The sequence below is a fragment of the Tachypleus tridentatus genome, chromosome 7 (genome assembly GCF_004210375.1).
Source record: "Tachypleus tridentatus isolate NWPU-2018 chromosome 7, ASM421037v1, whole genome shotgun sequence".
In the NCBI taxonomy this organism is placed as follows: domain Eukaryota; kingdom Metazoa; phylum Arthropoda; class Merostomata; order Xiphosura; family Limulidae; genus Tachypleus; species Tachypleus tridentatus.
This window is the reverse complement of record NC_134831.1, coordinates 157,352,472-157,369,276: the sequence shown is the minus strand read 5'-3', so window position 1 is coordinate 157,369,276 and position 16,805 is coordinate 157,352,472. Positions and strand designations below refer to the sequence as shown.

At 32.0% G+C, this 16,805-nt stretch overlaps 1 protein-coding gene across 1 annotated transcript; it reads left to right on the top strand.

The window, feature by feature from the left end:
- The first annotated feature begins 6,054 nt into the window (after window positions 1-6,054).
- LOC143258176 (apicoplast pyruvate carrier 1-like) lies at window positions 6,055-16,604 on the top strand. The gene is made up of 9 exons (XM_076517181.1): window positions 6,055-6,634; window positions 9,404-9,530; window positions 9,935-10,062; window positions 11,157-11,283; window positions 12,082-12,390; window positions 13,748-13,870; window positions 14,440-14,649; window positions 14,962-15,058; window positions 16,164-16,604. Exons 1-9 carry the CDS (start codon window positions 6,375-6,377, stop codon window positions 16,271-16,273), a joined length of 1,491 nt encoding a protein of 496 aa, XP_076373296.1. The 5' UTR covers window positions 6,055-6,374; the 3' UTR covers window positions 16,274-16,604.
- The last annotated feature ends 201 nt before the right edge of the window (window positions 16,605-16,805 follow it).

Sequence of the window (16,805 nt, the reverse complement as noted above, 5' to 3'; positions counted from 1 at the left end):
TTTCTGCTCAAATACATTAATAACAACTGTATTCACATTTCTAACAAAGGAAGAAATAATATCCAACTATTGTGTATGGAACGTCAAGACAATTCTGTAAAAAATAACTTAGTGGACGAATTGTGAAAGACCGATGATGGAGAAAATCACGAAAATGTACGTTGCGTCATGGCAAGAGGATTCAGCCAAGGTAAACGTTGATGAATAACTGATGGTGAAGTTGAACTTCACGCGTCTCTAAAAGAAGCTCTGAAAACGAAAGAATTTTTACCATTTATTAATAATCTGTATTTGTTTATATTCACGTTTATGAATATTTTTATAAGGTAATTATATGTATTGATATTGGTGTATTTTAAAACACTTTTTGTAGCAATGAACGTGAATCTTTCTAATTAAACATTGAATTGTTATTCTCGTCATAACCCATACGTTTGTGTCCACCACTGATTGTGAGTTTAATTAAGGACGAAACATCTCACATCATAAAAATGTGTAAAGTGAAGCGACTGAACTTGTTATTAGTAATTAATAAATAATAATTGGTGTAGTAATTACGGTTTGATTCCTGTATTTCATTTAAGCACTGATTAGTGTATCACTTTACTCATAAGGAAATATTTCACGTTAGTTAAAACAAGATACACAAAACTCTTATCAGGTTTATTAAAATACATTTTCTTCTGCAACTGTTCCAAAATATCATTATTAAGTTTTCAACTTAAAAAGTCAAACTCAACAATTCTTCTGTGGATAAACGGTAGGTATGTTATTATATTTTAGCTTATAAAATACAATATCTAAAATTAATTGTTGTTTGAAATTTAATTAAGCAAGAAAGTAACGTATTTATTTTTCACATTTTAAACATTTTATGAACAAATGTTAAAAAATAGCTTTCACTTTTAATAGTAACATGACAATCTCTGTTGTTGAGACTGGACTTAAAGTTTGTACTTTTCAGAAAAAGTAAACATTTGAGTTGTATGGTCAACATGCATATCATATTAAATCTGTTGGCACAAAATAGAAGTAAGGTGTTATTTATTTGAAGTGTTTACTCAAACTAAAACAAAATAATAGAAATAATAGAAAAAAAAATGTTCAGATTACATTCAGGATATATGATAATGATCATAGAACAATTGAATTTGATTTTTGTACCTCCTCGGATTTTTACAATCATTCACTTCCGCATCCTTTAAAAGTGTCTTTCTTTACAATTAAACTGCATAATGAGCTATCTATATTATACTTTCCACGGGTACCAAAACTCGGTTTTTAGCGTTATAAGCACTTAACTGTGCTGCTCAACCACTGGAGTGTCACCAGCTATGAAACAAAAGCATCTCGCATTTCTTATTTGTTTGTTTTTTTGAATTTTGCACAAAGCTACTCGAGGGCTATCTGTGCTAGCCGTCCCTAATTTAGCAGTGTAAGACTAGAGAGAAGGCAGCTAGTCATCACCACCCACCGCCAACTCTTTTACCAACGAATAGTGGGATTGACCATCACATTACAACGCCCCCACGGCTGAAAGGGCGAGCATGTTTGGCGCGAGGGGAATGCGAACCCTCAGATTACGAATCGCACGCCTTAACACGCCTGGCCATGCCAGGCCTCTCGCAGTTTGTATTGGAAAAAGTTGGGAATTTACATATCTGACACAGGCAAAATTTCTCTAAGATAATGGGTTGTACAGATAATGTGATCATAGTTTCTCGTACAGATTTTGTAAGCATAAAGTCTATGGTTGTTTCAGATTCCATTAAAAGAATGTTGATCTATGTGTTTCACTGTGGACAGTCTTGTTCATTTAATGTAGAATTCCATGCAGTGACATAATTTAAAATCTGACACTGATCTCCCTTTAGTGATACCAATGAATACAAATAGTATTAAAAGTAAACATTCATGATCTAAAGAATGAAAGGTAAAAATTTCTTCGTTGAAACCAACATCCATGTATATAATATTATGCTAAAAACCGATTAATGCTTCGGTTGAGGCTAGAATATATTTCAAGGTTAACAGTTTTTTACTTCTAACGTCACAACCAGTCAGGTTATACAGAGGGTAAAGTTGGACAAGTTCTACACTAAACTGTTCATCAAGTTTGTGAGCAGAAAATATATCTAACGGATCTTGAATTCTATAAAAGACAAATATTACAAAGTTTTGGTAAGGGAAGCCTGTACATACTTTGACATGAGCATATGATGGTGGATGTCAAAATGGTCCTTTCCTTCATTTCTTACTTGCTACGAAAACATAAAAACCTTTCAGCGCTACCTGAAAATCAGTTGTTTATACACTAGAGTGGAGAACGACGGTATTTTCTCAGTTATTGACTACTAGACTAATGCATTTCGAATGTTATATTCACCTCCAATGTAATTATAATAAACAAAAAATAGAAGCAGCCTTCACCAATTTAACGACGAAGTGCTAGAAGATCATGTTTATGACAGAGAAAAGTACTATTTTTAATGTATTCTCAAGACGGCTGGTATGGGTATTAAAATTTTATTAAAATGAAATACAGAACAACGTATCGATTTTCGTAGGTCATCTTCTGGTTAACATAGAGAATTTACAACTGACAATTGCTGGGCAAATGTTTGTTTGTTTGTTTGTTTGTTTTAAATTCGCGCAAAGCTACACGAGGGCTGTCTGATCCAACCGTCCCTAATTAGGAGTGTAAGACTAGAGGAAAAGCAGCTGTACATTACCACCTACCGCCAACTCTTAGGTTACTCTATTACCAATGAATAATGGGATTGATGATTAAATTATAATGCCCAACGGTTGAAAAGACAAGTATGTTTGTTGTAACGGGAATTCGAACCCGCAACCCTCGGATTAAGAGTCGATTGCCTTAACCACCAGACTTTGCCGTGCCCACGCACATGTCTTACGAACGAAAATGTTATCGGGTACGAGATTCTATGGGGCGTTGCAGTAAGATGTAAGGTTGTTAATTCCTATAAGAATAAAAGTGTGTTCCTTTATATTGCTTTAATTGTAGTATGAGTTGTTGCATAAGTAGGGCTTCTTCGATTTTACGTTTGTTTATATTTATTTTCCTAATTAGTATCTTGGCGGGTTCTATGGTTATGTTGTGCTTATTTGATTTACAGTATTACAAAACGTGTGAACGTATTGTTGCGTTTTTTGAATATGATTTTTATTTTTCTGCTTCTTTCACCAATATAGAAGACGTGAGAGTTACTTGCATTATATCTTATAAATAATGTTGGTATTGTATTTGACATTGTAGTTTTACGTAATATGGACTTGTGTTTTGTATCTGGTTTTTGAATAAATTTGGTGTTTATGAGAATTTTGTGTTTTGTTATAACTTTTTCTAAATGTTAGTTTTTTCGCTGATATCGGGAATATGGGGTATGCAGCAGTCTAAAGTTTTGTAGCTTTTTGTTTCTTTGATTTTATTATTGTTTGTTTGCTCTTGATCTAGGTGTAGTAGTTTTGTAGCTTTTTGTTTCTTTGATTTTATTATTGTTCGTTTGCTCTTGATCTAGGTGTGTGCGTATCATTTTTCAACGGTTTTTGGGGGAAATTTGTTGATGTTGATAAAGTGTTGTTTCACTTTCATTGTTAATTTTATCGTTTGAGCATAGTTTTGTGGCTGTGTTTATTTGGTTTCTTAATATGTTGAGTTTTTGTTTTGTTTAATATTCTCAGTCTCAATGAATATATAGTCCAGTATGGATGATTTTTCTTGGATTTTTTTTTAATTGTGTATCGGTTCTTGTAATATTCAAGTTAATAAATGCTATTTGTTTAGTTTTCCTGTTTACAGGTGAACTTGATGCTGGAGTGTATGGACTTAACGTGATTGAAAAACTAAGTGTGTGTTCTGTATATGTGAATCCAACAAGTATATCTTCAGCATATCTGTACCAGTATGGTGGTGGGTTTAAGGCTGATTTGATCGCGTAGGGCTAAATCTATGTCATGGAAATGATAGCTAGAATTGTTATCATGGGATGTTCCATACCTCGGTTATTTATTTGTAAGTAGTTTTGGACATTGACCATAAATCTAGTTTCGGTGGTTGTGAATTCTATAATGGTTGCTAAATGGTCACTGAGAGTGTGTATCAATGAGATGGGGTCTTGGATATAAAGTTCTAAAGCTATCTTGCAGACTTCGGTAGCTGGGACTTCTGTGAAGAGAAATGTTACATCAAAATTGTCCATTAAGAGCTCTAGACGTTTACTTTGTTTCAGCTTCAATAGGGCTTGCTCTTACTATTTCTCGGCTTGGATACAAACTTGTTCTTTCTCAGCTCGATGCAGGCTTGTTCATTCTCGATTTTATGAGTTTTAGCTGAATTTATAAGTTTTGTTTATCACCCATCTCTGATTAGCAAGTGAAGACACTGTGGTGTTCACCTAATGCTTCCTCAGACAACAAGTCATCATCGACTACTACATCAGAGAAAAGAATAGTATCATATTTGTGCCAAGTAGTTGAATTACTGTAGGTGATCGTCAACTCAAAATGAAATCATGTGTGCTTTACAGGCAAACCAAGAAAGCTGGTGATGATTATATAAGTGTCATTTCAGGGAGTGGGAAAAATGTATTCACTGTGATAATCATACTTTGATAACTGTATCTTGGTAAAAAGTACAAAAGATTTGTACACGGTATTTGCTGAAAGTTCATCTAGTATTTGGAAGAACTCATTATTAGTGACGAGTGATGCTGTAATGATGGTTAGTAGCAAAATAAAAAAGGCAAATCGCAAAATTAAATGTGGAAAATAAGACACCCGTAAAACGTATAGTTGCTAGAAACATTTGTTAAATATACACCACGTATTAAGAAACTATAAACTAAGATAGTACTTTATGTTGTTACTTTTAAAGCAAAATGCGCTTTATATATGGAGAGTGAGGGTAAATCTAAAGTAGTTTAGTCCACTACAGTAAGTGGCCATAGTGCTTATGGTCAGGTAAACTACTTAAGTCGATCTGTTGATAGGTTGTGGGACACTGATTATGAGATGTCTTTTAACTAATCTGTGAAATATAGTGATGTACTCTTACAAGTGTGGAGAATAATGGATTACATGTTTTCCACAAGGAGCTCACAAAACAAGACGCAAAACTAGTAGTCCAGCGACATGTCTGCAGACTTACGATGCTAAAAACCAGATTTCGATACCCGTAGTAGGTTGAACACAAACAGTCCAATATGCAGCTTTGTGCTTATCTCGAAATAAATGAAGTTCACAGGACTAAAATAGAAATGTACATGCATTACACAATTGTAGTTATCAGAAACGTTTTTTTTGTTTTGCTGCTGGCGAACTAATATTAATCGAGAAAAAATTAATTAGTTTTAAAGTTGGTTTCTGCTCTTATCTTTTGCACTGTTTCTTGTATTGTTTATATTGTTTTGTGCTATTTCGTTTGCAATTTATCAACTAGCAGAGGTTTAAATTAAATGGATGGTTAGTAATGAATTATATTTCATATACAGTGTAATCTAAACTGTAGTTTTTCATGAAAAAGATATAATATTTAAAACAAAATCAACTTGTCTGCAAAAAAGAACAAAAAACACTGCGAAGAATAAAATAAATTTATCATACAAACAATGATTAAAAAATTAAATTTAGAATGTTTGATGTATCGTTTACAAACAACTTTTTAAAATCATATGTATACGTTACTAACAACCTTTCTTTGATATGTTATTTAATAATGTTTTAAAGTCTATGTTGTCACTAAAATGTTTACATTACTATTTTTCGTACATTGTATGCACAACTTTAGTGAAATGTTATTTGTCAACTTCAGTTTTATTTCAATTACTTTCTGTCCTAATGTTCTAAGTGAACCTATATAACTGTACGAATTCAGCATAGATAACACATATGTTAATGGTTTAGTTCATTTATTTTGAAATGTTACCTTTACGTTTATACACCTCTACACGCAAACTTATTAAATGTTGAGTATGCGCACAGTTAGAACAGCTGTAGAACAAATTGTAATAAGCTCTGTGTACAACGTATCGAGAAATAAATATATAATGCAAAAACCATAAATGTCTTACGTTATTTTGCAGAAACAGTTTTTTATTTGAAGTTGATTGAAGATGGAAACAAAGTATTTTTATTTGTTTGTTGAGAATTAAGCCCAAAGCTACACAATATGCTCTCTGTACTATGCTCTCCAAGGGTATTAAAACACGGTTTTTAGCAATGTGAGTCCGAAGACATGCCACTGTGTCACTGCTATAAATTTTATACTGTCTAGACTATCATATGTATTACTGTTTTCTATATATTTTAAAACTATAAAGTCTTAGCTTTATTTGTATAGAAAAGGTAGCGGAATGGAAGTTCGACCCTATATAGCAGTAGGAGGTTGTTTCCTGATTTATCTGGCAATTGGTACACTAGTAACATTTGGAAACCTCACTCCTTACTTAACTTCTTACTTGAGAAAAAGAGTCAAGGAAGACACAACATATGAAGAAACTAGCTGGATTTTCTATGCATTTAGTACTACAAGCTTACTTCTTTATCTTGGAGGTAAACTAGGTTGTGTCATTGGACGTCGCAGGATCATGATTATTGGTTCTTGTATTTTTAGGTGAGATATAGATTTATGCTTTTGTTGATTCAATTATAATAAATAATAGAACCAATTCCGATATAACTAATAATCACAATAAACAATGATAATATAACGGTAAACAGCCAAAGTCACAATAATTTTTATATTAACAGAGAGACATCAGTTGAGATTTAATTGAAAGAGAAGGGCATAATTTTACAGATGTTTTGAGAGCCATAGCAGATCTTCTAGTTTCAGTAAGTGAAGCGTTAAAAAATATACCGTTTGGTATTCGATTTATATCAGGCACTATGAAGATTATAATAATACCGATATAACTATAATCTTATGTGTCTTTAAATAATAACAATGAACAACGATAACGTAAACGAAATATTTAAGGTAACCGTTATCTATATATCACAGATTAGACGTTCTATTTGAGATTTAATAAAAGACTAGTTCGTAATTTTACAATTCAATGTGATATATTTATTATATTCGATATACTAGACGTAAACCACCTCAATATTGGGGAAACTATAAGAAATTGAGTTGACCAATTCCGTGAACATTTTCGACTTGTACAGACCAGCTCCCTCAACTATCCAATCACAAAAAAAACTTCACGAATCACAACGTAACTGACGAAATAATTGCACTAATTTTATTCCATGCCCCCAAAACATGTATGAACAATAAAATCTAGATGATATTCAAACTAAAATTTCTTCCATCACTTGAAATTAATATTTTTTTAGTGATTATTGACTTTCATTTATATTATTTTGCTATCCGTGTTAACTTCACATTGTCTACATTATTCCCAAATTATTAAATTACTATTTTATCATTGGTCAAATTTATGAATTTTAGTTTTCTGTGCCTTTAAATTTCTGGGCCAGGCATGGCCAAGTGCGTTAAGGCGTTCGACTCGTAATCCGAGGATCGCCGGTTCGAATTCCGATCGCACCAAACATGCTCGCCCTTTTAGCCGTGGGGGCGTTATAATGTGAAGGTCAATCCCATTGTTCGTTGGTAAAAGAATAGGCTAGCGCAGATAGCCCTCGAGTAGCTTTGCGCAAAATTACAAAAACAAACCTTTGAATTTCTATCTCTTAATTTTTGATTTCCATTTTTATAGTTCCCCTCTGGGACAGCGGTAAGTCTTCGGATTTATAACGCTAAAATCAAGCGTTCGACCTCCGTCGGAGGACGTAGCAGATAGTCCGATGTGGCTTTCTATAAAAGAAACAAAACACACATCCATTTCGGAAATTATTTATAAAACCACTTCAAAAATGTTTCTGGTAATATTTTGTTAACGTGCTACTCGAAGTACCTACGTAATATAGAACATCTTCATATATTCTAACGCTTGAAAGATTCGTCTGAGCTTTTTCTTGGTAACACGGTTTAAAAGTGCTTGACGAAAAGCTTTTCACGGAGCATTGAAAATAAATATAAAGTTTTTGTTATAAACGTGTATTTTACAAATTTTGAAAACTTTTTTTATTATTATTTCATAGTAGAACTAAATTCAATAGTATGTTCTGAGGGAATAAAGTATGTATGAGTTCCTGTGCACTCAAAAGTAAAAATTTTACCGTGACACCAAAATGTTAAGTACGTCACGTATTATTATTTATTTCGAACGAGTCTCCGATTTTTTACGGTTACGTATCATAATTTCAAACAGCGTGAAACTATGTTAAATATTAATTTGAATTTAGAAATTAATTAAATGTCTATATCTATCAAATTCATATTTGCCAACAAGACTGATACACAAAATTTTCTTTTTAAACACAAATATATTTAATGAACAAACTATGACACAATTTATAATAGCGATTATTACAAATAATAATTCATATACAAACTTATAAGTGTTACAAACTTACAAACAATTCTTAGTCTTCTATATGGCCTAGAATTGAATATTTTACCGACAGTAAACTAAATTTCGAACTGATGTCGGTACAGCTTACTTAACGACTAGTTAACTATCTGCTTCACTGAGAACAAGCAAATGATTGTGTACTATATCAAGGTAATGAATGCCTTAGAAAGTTATTGTATATATTTGAAAGAGCTATTAATTGTTTTACGAGACATAAGTCATATTATCTACACGGAAAAACTGATATTTTTATCAGACCATGCAGCAATGAATTGGTTTGCAAATTTTTGCATTTCAGAAACCTGGATAGAGAGATTTCTCAGTAACATTCAAAGAGTTTAAATACAATTGCAAATCAACCTCGATAGAAAATAGAAATTCAGGTGAATTATCTCGAAGAACTATGTGAATAAATAATGCAATCACCGTTAAAAGAGAGAATACAAACAAATGTATTTATCATTAAGTGAAACTGTACTTGACTCATTTCTCGAGATCATCGTAACCAATGACAGTAGTTGTAATTACAATTTCACCTAAGAAAGAGAAAAGTAATGGTAGAGCATACAAAAATCTAATACATTGGTATTGAGTGGAAAGAAAAACACGGTATTGCTATAAGTAGAAAAAAAAACATGGTTGTACTTGAAAGATAAAGAAACAACTATAGTAATGATGGTTCTATGTTAGTACAACAAAGATCAAAGTGGTATATTTGAACAGTAAATATCGTAATGTTGACTTTTCAGTTGATATATTTTTATCCGAGACATCAAGGACAGATCTATACCTAATCGTATGTTAATGTGTGGATAATGTATTGTATCTTTCGTGTTTCTTCCTCAGAAGAGAGTGGCGTTTTATTCCAGTAATAATAATAATAAAACATTTTTATCTCTTAGCTTTGGGATAGCAGTAACGTACTATAGTACACAACATAGCTTTGTGGCTACCATAATCACTTACGGAGTGATTGATACTTTGGGCTTTGTATGTTGCTTTGGTCATCCGGTAGTCACTGCTATAGAGGTGAGTACAATTGTTTTGAAAATATGTCATTACAGAGATATATTTACGACAAATAAAGTCTCTTATAAATGTCCAATTTCCAATCCTGTAAAAAATATCACTTAACTATTTTATTTCAAAAGTTAAAAACATCACATACATGGGACAAATATCTGAGAATCTAAAAACATATATCACTAGTATGTAGACGCAGTTTTATTTTATTTTCCCTTATCTTTTGTATAAGTTCTGTATATCTGTGACATACTAAATGTGTTTGTTAATAGAAATTTTGGCCTTTGACAGTAGTGACCATATACTATATAGTTCATGTAATATTATTTCCAATCTCCTGTGATGATAAAACATTTAAAGTTTGTGTTCTAGAAGTTATTTCTTGAAATAATTACCGTACAATTTCACAGTGGTTTCCCACTAAGAAAGGCCTTGTGACAGGAATAGTTGCATCTGGGTTTGCTTTAACCCCCCTCTTTATGAATAGTGTACAGACATTTTTTGTGAATCCTCGTAATCTCAAACCTGCTTCTGATGGGTAAGTCACAAATTTCTGTAAACATTTGTGATACTTCTTGAAGTAAAACGCAGACTATTAGTTTATCCTTTCTCGTTGTTTGTTTTGCTTCAAAAAATTTGATTATTTTTCTTTTATGTAATATGTTTTCGTTGTGCTCGTCACAAATTTTTGGAATATCTTAGGAAAAGAGTTTAGATTTTATCATCATTTTTAATTCACGAGATACTGTAGATTATTTTTAGAAATTACAGTTACTTACTTTCCTGGGTACGTGAAATAAAGTTTTTAAATTGCATAATTTAAAGTCCTTAGAAAGCACTGTTAATGGCTAAAGTCATGATTATGCATAATTTCTTCTCGGATTTTAGTTTTTTCCATAGAAATATTTCATAGATTATATATAATACTTTTAAGTATGTACAATAGTTTTACATTAGGGTTATCATCATACATTGTTGTTTTTTATTCATAGAATTTGCAAATATTAAATGCAACTTGTTGAAAGTTCATGAATGATATTTTGGCTTCTAAAAGGGGGGCAGGGCATGGCCAGGCGGATAAGACACTTTACTCGTAATACGAGGGTCGCAGGTTCAAATCTCCGTCATACCAAACGTGCTCACCCTTTCAGCCATGGGGGCGTTATAATGTGACGGTCACATACTGTTCGTTGGTAAAAGAATAGCCCAAGAGATGGCGGTAAGTAGTCTTGACTAGCTGCCTTCTCTTGATTCTTACACTGCTAAATTAGAGACGGCTAGCGCAGATAACTCTCGTATAACTTTGCGCGAAATTCAAAAACAACACAAACAAGCTAAACCGGGAGAATGTACTCTATGTATCATATAACAAAGGAAATTGAAACTGTTATTTACCATTATGTCTTTGTTTATTCTTTATTTCATTATTTGAAGTTGAGTACAAAGCTATACAATAAGTTGTTTATACTGTGTTTACTATTGGTATGGAAACCCGGTTTATGGCATTATACTAAGTCGGCATGCTTACGGCCTTGCCACTACAACGTCTAACATAGTCACTAATATAGTAACTAAATAATTCATAAACCAATTTACTTTTTCATAAACGAGGAACTTTTCGACATTCCTCAGGTTTTTCTACGACGATGAAATTATAGAAAATGTTCCTGCTTTGTTTCTGGTAATGGGAAGTATTAATGGCGGAATTCTATTGATTGGACTACTTATGTACAAAGAATTACCACGAGATTCACACCAGGTTAGAGGAATTTGAATAAAAAGTTACCTTATGATAATCCAGACTTAATAAATACCAGGTTTCCTTAATGCGAGCTGGAATTCTTTTACTCTCGAAGATACAGTATGTTGAATCTTAACTAAACGAAATAAAAAAATAATTCATTTGCAACCACTCATGTTAAGCCAAGAGAGATACGTCTTCTTCATAATGGTATGTCCTATAACAGCTGAATCATTTCATAGTGAACACATAGTGAACACAAACGTTGTTTACTGATAAGCACATAAACACACATAAGTAAAGCTTCTCTTTATACCAAAAGACGGCACTAAAGTTTTATTATAAGTTCCTTGAAACACATCACTACTCTAATTCTAAGGCCAATTTTTGAATGATCGTAGAATGTTTTTTGAAATAGCAGTAAATAATGAATACTATGTGTTCCAGATACATTTTATATATGATTAATTTTTCCTTTTCTTCTTCTAAGTTTACAGCTTGTTTTCGTAAGAAGTGTAGTGTTACTTTGTTGTTCAGTAGAAATCTTGACATCTCAGGACAGACACTGAAAGACGTGAACCAGAGCTGTGAAGACAGCTGTTTAACTACCAAATATAATCATTGATGAAATTAAAACACTTTCATCTCAAGCAGTTTAGCCACAGTTTAACATAAACAAACTGTACTGATTTGTAAGGGAATTACTGCCTACCATTTCAATTAGAAATAAATTTTTAAAACGTTGAGAGGTCTATTTTTCTTTATATTATACCTGTTTCTATACATAGGAAAACTGTACTCATGTTTCTAATCCAGGAAGAAACAACATCCAGTGAACTAACTACTGTTTGCGAAGCGTCAAAACAATTGCGTAGTAAAGAGCTCAGTGGACAAAATACGAAAGACTCAGACTGTAGAACTACGATAAGAAACGAAGAATCTTCTACATCATTGGAAGAAGATATAACTCGTATGAATGTTAATGAGAAACACCAATACAAAAATTGTCATATTGAACTTCATATTTCACCAAAGGAAGCTCTAAAAATGAAAGAATTTTATCTTCTATCGACAGTTTCTATTTGCTCGTTTTACCCATTCATGTTTCTCAATGCTTTTTATAAGGTAGGTACATGTATTTGGTTTTAATTTATTTCTCTAAGACTTCTTAGAAGTTATGATAATGAAACAGTTCACGAAACTCAAATTTACATTAAATAATTCAATGTTATTATAATCATAAATCATCTCAAGATACGGAATGGAAGCAAAACTTTTTGTATGAAAATTTTTATTGTAGTTTTTAAACCTAATTATTTAAAATTGTAAACGGGTGTGTTGTGGACCTGTGTGTGTGCGTGTGATTTCCATAACTTGAAAAATAAACATATATCTAAATGTTATAACCAAACTACGGGTAGCTGGGTATTATTTATTTTTTCCACGTTTGTGCGCTCTTTGTGAGACAAGTTACAGAAAAAACGGAAAATTAATGTGACCACTATAAATCCAAAAAGATAAAAACCTAGAAACCACACATTTTGAAACCACACTTAGAGAAATTTGAAGTTGTGTAAGATAAGTATTATTACTTATCTTACCACGTGCGCGTACGCATGCGCTTTTTTTTCTGAGACAAGCTTGCGAAAAATCAAACCAAAAAGAAATGGTTTCTATTGGTAATATAAGAACAAACAGAAAAGCACTTGTACGCACTTGTGTGCATGTGTGTGCGAGTGTATGTATAAGCATACATGACCACTATAGATCCAAGAGAGAAAAAAAAACAATGAACTTGAAAATTTACCTCCTTAATAAGTGGACCCAAAAAATCTTAACCTGGATATTATTAACATTATTTACGTGCAGGTGCGCAAGCACATTTGCATCTCTTTATGAAAAAACACACACATAGAAAACAAATGTAATCGCCATAGCTCCAAGAGGGAAAAATAAACTTATAAACCTCTAAATTTTACACTCGTACCAAGAGAACATTGAGGATGTGCATATTGGTATTATTTCTCATCTTACGCACGTGCATAGGGAAGCTATCAAAACTCACATAGTAAAAAAGTGTTTCCTTATATAATAATGTGTTCCCACAATGGTTTTTATAGCATGTTCTTTAGCATTCTTTAGTAAAAGTATAACCTGATACTGTTGCTGGTCTATGTGCTTATAGGTTAAAAGGAAATGTATAAACTACAAAATTGAAAAAGAAAATATTTCTTGTTGTCCAAGTCACTCTTTACTGATTAACAAAATTTGTTTTTATTTAAAATGTCCGTAATATAACACAAAGTACCTCAATTCATAAGCGATTTAAACTAAAATATATCAACATTATAACCCATGTGAAGCCTTGTACTCTTGCTGGTAGAAAATAAATGCTATGATTGCATTTAGACACTCTTACTAGAGCGGGTAAAGAAAATTGAATTTTTTTCTACTTAAAAATACCTTTTTTATTGATTTTCAGACATATGGTCAGACGTTTATAGAAGACGACAAGTTTCTGGCCACCACTGGTTCTGTAGCTGCAGCTGTTCATGCCCTCTTCCGAGTGATTGTTGGCTTAATTCAGGACAAACTATCTTACAAGGTGGGTATGTGTAAAGTGGAGTGACTTGCGTTGTTATTGTAATTATTAAAATAATATTTGATGTGTAACGAGTATGAAATATTTATAGTTCAGCGATGAACTAGAGAGCTTATAACAATAAAATTTAGGTCTCGATCTCTACTCTTGTAACAATTCACCTAATTATTTAGTTTAGATATAAAGCGAAAGTAAATCTTTATAATAATAGTCAGAGACATAGAAACAATAAAAACACTTTGTTTTTTAAATTAAAAAACAATGTTTCTGGAGACTGTTTAAAATAATTCAGTGTAAGGCATAGAAAACAATTATCCAAACAGTTTCATGTAACACACCTGATCAGTTGAAACGATAAGTATTCAGTAGAGCTATTCTTACAGAATTAAATGTACTTTAAACTTAACATAAATTCAGGACAAAATAATATGTACATGCAGTAAAAAACCTATTTTTAGTTTAAGCACTATATAATCTATTAATATTTATCGACACTTTTTCATTTTTTCTTGATATGTTTTCTTGTCCTTAATCTCGAGAAAGTAATCACATATATATGAATCAATATTTAGTTAACGATTCTGCTCTTGCTGGGAGTAAAAACAGTATTGCTGTTCTCTCTGGTGGTGACACCTTATGGAGGACAAGTGATGTACATAATCTGGATTTGTGGGATTTTTGCTACGTTTCCTCTGATTTTTGTCTGCATTCCGGCTGCTGTTGCTGAAGTTTTTGGAACGACACACACTGCTGAAATTTTTGGAATGGTGTTCTTTACCTCAGTAAGGGTCTACTCACCGTTGTTTATCTTAATGTGTGAGCTCTCTAACAAGGAATAGCTAAAATGTGAAAAAACGCCATAATTTCCATCTCTTACGACCGAAAATTAGCAAATATCTAAATATTCCGCTGAAGAAATTATTGATTTATATAGATACGTTTGTTTTAAGACCAAACCTATTAGTAAATGCTTATCTACTTTTTAAAAATATCGTCTAGATTTGAAAATATAAAAAATAAAGTTGATAGTTTGCAAGAAGACATAATATTCACTCTTTGATTTTTTGCCAATAATTCATGGCTTTTTATTCCAGTCATCTTCTTCCTTCCTCTTTCCGTTGGTTTTCCCTCACATTATTCCTTTAGGATGGTTCGCTTCATTTTGTGTGACAGCAGCTGTCTCATTCATAGGTAAGATGGGTCAGAATCAAATATTCTTACTCCAGTAATAAAGTGTGTTCTCATCTTATATAAGTTTGTCAGCTATCTAACAATCCTAATTCACTATGCTAATCTCGATCATAGTTTGTTGGGTGATAATTTGGAACAAGTGGCACGTCTAAATTTGAAAATATAAAACATAAAGGCACTGAGTTTCCCTACATAACAACATTCTCCTGGAAATACACCCAAAGGTCCTAATCTCCATGAAAAAGGTTTATTTTTTTACTTATTGTTAATAAATTGAGCAATAATTATCAAATTTGGTATGGCAATCTATAAATGTTAAATGTAAAACACACTGGTAATGGATATTGTGATCATAGTCTGTGTTTCTCCAAGTCTCTGAGCCACCTCTAAAACCGGAAAAAAACCACGAACCACCAACCAGCTTTCGATGAGAATATCCTTTACTTTTCTATACCACTTTCTACAAGTGTGATTTAAAAATAAAATAAAACCCACGAAATAAGAAATAGCTACAACTGGTAACACATTCCTCAATACCCGGGTGGTTAAGCCAGTCGACGATTATTCTGAGGATCGCGGATTTGAAACTCCGTCACACCAAACATCCTCGCCCTTTTAACTCTACTATTCGTTGGTAAAATAGTAGCGTAAGAGTTAGAGGTGGGTGATGATAACTAGCTGCCTTCTCTTCAGCTACAAACTGCTAAGTTAGAGACAGCTAGCGCAGAGAGCCCTTGCGTAGCTTTGCGCGAAATTCAAAATAAACAATATTTTTGCTTCGTTTAGTAACTTTTTTTACGATATCACATTCATCAGGAAAACACTGGTAGTCGAAAATAAAGATCCTGCTATAGCATTCTTAGTTTTATTGTTATATTACCATCTATTTGTGAACATGAATAAAAATTATTAAAAATTTAGTTTTAATTACTTGAAGTGTTAATATGTATAAACTTTGAAATTGACTGTTTGATATGAATTGTTTCAATAATATAGATTATAACAAAATACTTCATGTATTAATGAATAGAAACAACGTGTTTGGGTAAAGTTAAAGTGTTGTTTTTTATTTTATTCCAATATATCTATTTTTATCCATTCATAGGGTTACTTGTGGCTATACTTTTCCCTGAAACTCATCGTACACAATCATTAATATCAGAAAAGAACAAAGCAAATATAGAACGCAGTCGTTACGGAGCTGTTGAATATTAGAAGTGAATTTCTTGACAATTGTCACTTGTCAGTTGTTGTTGTTTTTTAAATTGTATCTTCAACACAGCCTTAACTTCTTATGTAGTGTTTATATAATAAAATATTATAACATTTGATCTTCTAAAGTTGCTCTCATAAAGATATCTGTGAACCATCTTAAGGGTAGTAAGGTAAAGTGATGTTTATTGTATGTCTTACGAAAGCAAATTATTATAATATAATTCTACCTGCTAATATTTAGTTTGATAACTAAAACATATAAGCGTTTTTATACTATGGTAGGGAGTGCATACTGGAGTAAAGATATGTTTATGAGATTTATTTTATTAGATGAGACAATAATATGAAATTATGAGAAAATAAAGAATATTCACCAGATACTGGCTTTTTCTCTTTATTAAGCATATCCTTGGATTATAATTTAATATATTATACACAGATTATTATAACTTTTTATCTTTTATATAAATACTTCATTTATGTATATATATATTGTGGGTGTATTATTTTTATTAAACGTGTATGTTTAAAC